The 7,341-nt window shown below is 32.3% G+C and overlaps 1 protein-coding gene and 1 long non-coding RNA gene across 12 annotated transcripts in view; both read left to right on the top strand.

The window, feature by feature from the left end:
- The window catches only part of LOC115234691 (longitudinals lacking protein-like), a 272,992-nt gene that overhangs the window by 165,660 nt on the left and 99,991 nt on the right, over positions 1-7,341 (top strand). Inside the window, exon 7 of one of the 11 annotated variants that reach the window (XM_029805971.1) lies at positions 6,536-6,807. The exons of the other annotated variants lie outside the window; for them this stretch is intronic. Coding sequence (XP_029661831.1) covers positions 6,536-6,792 — 257 coding nt within the window. The 3' untranslated portion in view covers positions 6,793-6,807. Of the gene's footprint in view, positions 1-6,535; positions 6,808-7,341 lie in introns of those variants that run through there. 11 annotated transcript variants of the gene reach the window in all.
- LOC115234696 lies at positions 142-2,032 on the top strand. Its single transcript, XR_003883950.1, has 2 exons — positions 142-236; positions 782-2,032. It is a non-coding gene; the product is annotated as an uncharacterized LOC115234696 (long non-coding RNA).

Raw genomic sequence — 7,341 nt, 5'->3', positions numbered from 1 at the left:
CTTTATTATAGTGTTTTGAAAAGCTCTCGAGATAAGCTACAAGAATATGCAATGAAAATTAGAGGTCCCCATTTAAAAATTCCAATTTGGCCTTAAAATGACCCCTAAATTTGATCCCTAGGTCAAGGTCACCATCAAGTTGTTTTATTCTTATTATGGCATGTTTATTCTTATCGTAATACTTTCCTCGGCGTCATCTTATGCCGGGAATTGTACATCCTTCGTATCGCTATCACGTATGTATTTAACAATTATTACTGGAATACATATATATATACACACCGTTTCCTCTGTTTTCCCCGCCCCTTCTCTTTTCTTTCTGAATATTTGTGTGATTTTTGGATGATTCTATTGACGAACAAAATTGCAAAACAGCCGATTTATTATATGCGTTATATTTCATTTCTTATCTTTGAGATTCCGCGTTGATTTTTTTTTATGTTCTTTATATTCATTCTAATATGTACCTCCATCTTTTCGATTGTCTTTTCTATTAACGATTTGATAAAGTTTTTATTTGAGATTTACTGTATTTAAATACAATTATTTATCACAATTCTTTATTATTGTATGACGAAACTATAATTACTTAATTTAATTACTATCAATTTTATTAAAATCCGCGATTTTTTAAATCTTTCATATGTTCTATATTCATCCTGCTATCCGTTTTTAAGAATTTTTTTTTGAATGACATAATAAAGCTTTTATTTTTTTTTCACCTTTTTCTGCAACCCGATTCCTTCACGACCTCCTCTAACGTTGCCATTTTGATTTTCAGACAATTTTTCGGAATCGCTGATATCATCCCCGATTGACCTCACCGTAGCCATGAAAGCCATGAAATTGAATATTGAAAGCAAAAAGATTTGCCCTAAATGCTCCAAAACATTGTGCAACGGATATAGTTTGGAACGTCATCTTAAGAATGTCTGCGGCAAACCTCGTAATCCCAATGGCAAGTTCCAGTGCGAGAGATGTAATGATAGGTACTACCAGAGTAGAGGCAGCCTAACGCGTCATCAAACATTTGAGTGCCGCGTACCGGCCCGCTTTAAATGTTTTTTCTGTCTTAAGCTGTTTCATCAGAAGACCGTCTTAGAGAGACATATCAAGAAATATTGCAAGAATGTGATTCAACAGACGCGCTGATGCTTCTACGTCCAACTACCAGCCAATAAGAATGCATTGTTTGTAACCGAGAAATCTTCCCTACTCCACATAATGAACATTGAAATCGGTCTATTCGTCGATCTGCTCGATGGTAATAGCAATCTTGTCATCAAGTGAATCACGATTCGTACGGAGAGTGGAGGAAGGTTTACGCGGTGCAGTGACGTTGGGACTTTTATTCTTGCCAAGAAATTCGTAGACCGATTGGAAAAACGTAAAACGACGGATTTGCAATAAGTATAGTCAGCACTTCCACGACAAAATAAATCAGTGATTCCTGCCGAATCGGGTCCACTTTGAAAAGTTGCTCGTACAGAACAATACTCGAAAAATGTTAAAAATGAGATACTATAATTATCGCTTAAGAATATATTGAGAAAATTAGGAGAAGAAAAATAGTGTTATTTCAAACTGTAAGCAATAGAGTTCCTTGAGAAAAATAAATTCTATTGATAAAATGGGCCTTAATATCGATCAGGAATTGAAGTTTTCGTTATTTGGGAAAAGAAGTGAAAACTCTGGATAGTTCTAGAGTGCGAAGAGATTCCTCGTAAAGAAAGTTCTTTCACATAAGCGTTTCTAATGTATGTCTTTATTGATAAAAGAGGGTTTTTTGTCTCGAATTATCGCATCGGGACGATCTCGGGAATGTTAGTTTTTAAAGAAAATCGGAAGAATTCACTTTCCAATTTCTAAGAATATTCTTTTCATTAAGGACAAGAGTTCGGACATCGGTTTAGAAGGGAAGAAATATGTATTGTTCGAGAACTTTGTCTTAGATTAACATGTTAAATGCTATGAAAATCACTGGTGACCAGCATTCAATTTTTCAGAGAGAGAGAGAGAGAGAGAGAGAGAGAGAGAGAGAAGAGAAGAAAAAAATAAAAGTTTCCAAATTGAATAAAATTACAGATAGATCATAATATCGATAAACTTCTAAATAATATTACATAATATTACAACACTAAATAATGTTACAATGACGATATAAAATAAGAACTGCACCAATTATTATTTAAATACTTTCATTTTTTAATTGAAACGCGATGAAGGTGTGATTACTCATTAATTATCGAAATTTTTTTTTTTTTCATTTTTTTATACGATTTCCATCAATAAGTAGAAAAAAATTATATCGAAAATACTCTATTATCGAGATCATTAGTGATTTGCAGTGAGATAGATTTTATTTCACGTAGATAAGAAAATATATTCGTTTGTGGTGTTCAATGTGTTAAAGGCTATTACGTTTTCTGTTATTACGTAAAACAAAATACATGCGCTTCGAATTTGCTCAATTTTCAATATGAAATGCACATTATCTTCAATAGTCCGTTGCGGCAAAAATACAGTTTTTCTTGTATCGATAATGTATATTTTTATATTGATTGCGTTTTATTATTCAATCAATATAAATTATATAATAATATCAGACTATGTGACTCTAAATGCATGATGCAAATTTAACAGTTAGTTTTAGCTTGAGACATAAGTCATTCACAGACAATTGTGATGTGTATTTATAAAGATTATTTTATATATCAAAATTTTTTTTAAATACTAAAAAATCTATGTATATAATATATATTATATATTTTATTCTTTAAATTATATTTTATAATTATATTATTTTTTATTATACGTATGCTGATATATTGAAATTTAATAAAGTACTGTTTAAATTTATAAGTTACATAATTTATAATCAAAATTGAATAATTAATAATGGAAAATAAGATATGTATATTTTTTGTTTATTAACTAACTTTATGACATTTTAAAATTATTGTAATCTATTTTTATTCTTTATATTTGGTTATAAATTTGGTTATATATATAAGCCATTTTTCTGTGGATTTTGAAACTTTGTACGTTTGGTACAAGTGATAGTTTGGGATGCAGCTTAATAAAGTGGCGCTCGCGCGAACTTGCGAGAGATTTAATTTTCTGATAAACAAAATTATGCATTTTGTTGGTAATGGAGGGCATTTTTTAAAACTGGGTTATACCGAATGGCCTCCGATGTCTCTGAACTCTTGGACTCAATCATGTTAAGATAAATTATGTAACATTTACGTAAGAGATAATTATTAAGACTGTTTTAAGCTGTGTAAATGCCTAAAAAAAATCTGGCAGAAAAGGAAAAGAACGGTGATAATGAGAGAATGAAAAGACAGTGTTGTGTTTGCTATTTGGAAACGATTTGCGTGCCCTTCTCTCAAATAACGTTTCATAATTGTTTGTAACGCGCACACATCGATGTTATATTGCAATACAAATACGCTTTGTTATTGATTTTCTAGAGCATTGTTAGAATGAGAATCACACATGTCTGTCGGTATGTAGATATTTGACGTTACGATATTACGTTTTGCTCGCTTCCTTGTTATCTTATGCGTTTCATATACGCTTCAAATAACTTCAATGTGTGAAGCACTTTGCACAAATCTGAGTTTGTAACGACGAGGAACAGCTTCCTCGTTGCCCACCATATCGCTATAAGATGGAACTAAGATATATGCGTTTTTTCTCATGTCTATACCCAAATATTACCTTGATACTAATTACTGGGTTACACTTTTATCACGATTTATTTACTTTATCGGCACGTTGGGAGGAATTAGGCTAAGATAATACACACTGGTGCACTTAAGAAACCTTTTTCGGTGACATATTAGCGTGGCGATACGAGTTATAAACTCGATAAAGGATTATTCAAGTACTGAATGATAGTACAATGAAATTGCGAAAGGCGGTAAATATGTAGATTTACTTAATTGAGACTGCTAAATCTAATTTTCGTACGTTTGCGACAAATCGGAAGTTAATGGCCATATTTGTTCGTCTTGGCTGTGAAGATCATTATTCGAAAATTATTGATTATTTTCAATTTTTAGTGATAATTGTAATTGTTTTAAATTTGTGTTTACATAGAGTAAAGTAAATTGTAAAGCCTTTTGCGCGGGCTTTTTAGAATTTTATTCCTATTGACGCATCCTGTTTGGATATATATATTTATATAAAGATAAAGAAGGATAAAAGAATTAAATATAGTTAGAGAAACAAACAAGACAATCGTCGCATCTGCATATGGATCTGAATTCGCGGAACATTCGTTTACATTCATCAATACGTTATATATGTTACAAATATATGTATACCTTGCGATGTAAAGGGAGTACAACTTATGACGAAATTTTGTTGTTCTGTAAAATGTGTTACTTATACGCATAATAAAGTCATATGGTTTACACATATTCCGCTATTTCATTGAATCCCGGTTGTCTCAATTGCCAGGAAATAGATTTACACGACACTCTACGAGCTGCTCTACACGCTTGAACGGGAGTATCTTCGATCTCTTTTCACGTTCTCTGGGATATAGATGACTCATTTTTGTACATATCTCGTGCTCGTCAGATAATGATGCGGAGGAACAAAGGAATCTGTTTGTTTATTTAGTCGCTCGAATTCCGCGCAAAAACTCTTCCTGGGAGTATAAGAAAAAGCAACCTGATTGTCTCAATTCCAGGATTATCTCTCCAAAGCACTTGAATTTTATCGATAAAATTCCTGCTATATACAGAGTGTTTCATCTAATTCAGAGATTAAAAAGTATCAACCGAAAGTGTTTATATATTATATTAAATATTTTAGTCTGCTTTTCTCAACAAAAATAAATATTTCTTTTTCTATCACTTTTTTCTTTTTATTTTTGAGATTCTCGAGATATGCTGTATTTGGCACTGCTTTTAATCGTACTTTAGTACCAATGAAGGAATTCTTGTCTTCTTTGCCGAATAGATTGTTGAAATTAAGGGATTCGATTCTCACGACCTGGAAGGATCATCAAGTTCAATCGATGATACAATAGAGGCAATGACACGGTCGATCAATCAATGTTCTCCTTCCTGTCCCATATATGTTCATCACTTTGCTTACATGAGATTCTGATCATGTTTCAGCCAAGATGCGATTGTTCTGCGACGGATTGCCAGCTGACGTTTGGAAGTGCTGCAAGAACGAGCTGCGCTGCCTCAAATGCGCTAAGCGGTACAGCGACTGGCGCAGCCTGCGGAAACACATGAATTTCTTCTGTCAAATGGAGCCGCTCTTTCCCTGCCCGTACTGCTCCCATCGGGCCAGGATACCTACCCTATTGAAGTATCACTTAAATCGCGAGCATTGTGTAGCGATCGAAGAGACATGTTGATTCCCACTGCGGTTATAATGAGAAAACTTGAACGATTTTTTCGATAAATATGAAACAAATTCGCGAGAACGCATTTTTTTATCGAAAAATTCCTTAGGCCTAGGAATTTTGTAGTATTTTGGGAAAGTACGAGGCGAATCTTAATACTGACATAAGAACTTTCCTTTATATTAAATTAAGAAGGTTCATGTAATGTGATCGAGAGAGATGTAATGCGAGATTTTTGCACAATTTTGCTTTCTGAAAAGTCAAGATTGTAAATATAGATAGTCTTCCTATTGTTAAGTTGTTAAATACTAAATTGTAATAAAAAAAATTGCAACCTAAATTTTATTTTGTTTTATTAAATTTAAATTGTTTTGTTTTATGAACAAAAATCATTTAAAATTATATAGTTACAATATGGAAAATATTATTCATCTTATGCTTATTGTGATTATTATTGTCACAGATTATTTTATATGTGCAATTAAACAATGAATGCGAATATAATTGTAATTTATAAAAACGCAGCCAAATATATTAACAATTTGTTGCAAATTAGTTTTAATTACGATTCGAATTTTATTTATTGCAGGTTTCATAATAATTGTAATGTATAACATGTTATGTGTTGTGTGTAACGATATTTTATAAAATTTTATATATATTGTGTACATATATATTACGATATATTATATTATATTTTTACACGCGTTTGCGATATTTATGCAAAATTGGTCATTAGTTTATTATCTACCTATCATGTTATACATATCTTGCATATTTTTGAAATCACTCGCGCATGACGAGTGAGGTGAGAATTATTATTTTGTTAAAGATTTGCGGTTCATAGATAAGTTCTTTTTCAAATATGTATATATATTCTATATAAATGTTTACACATTGCGTTTCTTATAATATGCGACGAAATCGGAATATGCCTCTAGGAATATTTTTAAGTTATTACATGTTTCCTAGTCACAGCTTTATTTTTATAATTAATGCCGAGTGTCGTTGCCGTTGGCAGGATTTATCAATAAAGACAGCGCGATTTAATAAAACATAATCCAATTTCTATTTTCTGGATACCTCACAAAGTGTACTTCTCAAAGTGTACTTCACAAAGTGTAGATCTCTATTTCTAACGTTCTTATGTCTAATTTGTAGGATTCGGTCTAATGAGGCAGCAGCACGAGGATTTGGAGTACGCGGACAAGTCCACCTTCATGTGCCTCAAGTGCGGCAAGAATTACGCTCGTAAAGCGAGTCTTCAACGTCATCTTCAGAGCACCCTATGCGGCACACTATCTATGTTCTACTGCAATTTCTGCAGATACAGGACCAACCGTAAGGACGTTCTCGTCAGGCACATGCGGTACATTCACCCCAAAACGTGTGTCCCGGCAGTGAAACGACGGCAATGAAGAGAAAATGCGTATTTAACGCAAAACGGAATGTCTCTCGATCTTTCACGGATATTCCGCGTTGATTTTAAAAACGCGTTCGGATAAACTAAGCGAACTCACATACGATGCATTTTTTGGTGTTTCGTATTCTTTATAATTTCAGTTGGAACATATATTCGCAAAATCATGCGTCATTATAATGAATTTTAATTTTGTATCTTCTGAAATAGTTGTGATAAAATAAAGATTGCGAAATGGAATATGTGAAGTAGTATTATAAATAATGGATAATAAGTTATTTTTAGTGAGTTACACAGACATTTTTTCGAATCTTTTTCCTTGTTTGGCTACCTTCCTATTTATTTATAATCGTCGACTTCTCATTATAGATATCAAAATGGAACGATGTAATTATAGTATGAAAGTGATGATTTTTTATGAGGTAAAAGTGATTACGTGTTTAAAATGACGAAAATTTTACGAAATATCACTCACATAACAAACATATGGAATTCTAACGATTACTGTTGCTAATTTATGATTATTATAAATGTAATACGGCAAAAT

This window comes from Formica exsecta, unplaced genomic scaffold (genome assembly GCF_003651465.1).
Source record: "Formica exsecta isolate Colony F162 unplaced genomic scaffold, ASM365146v1 scaffold201, whole genome shotgun sequence".
Taxonomy (NCBI): Eukaryota; Metazoa; Arthropoda; class Insecta; order Hymenoptera; family Formicidae; genus Formica; species Formica exsecta.
This window is presented reverse-complemented; position numbering and strand designations above follow the sequence as displayed.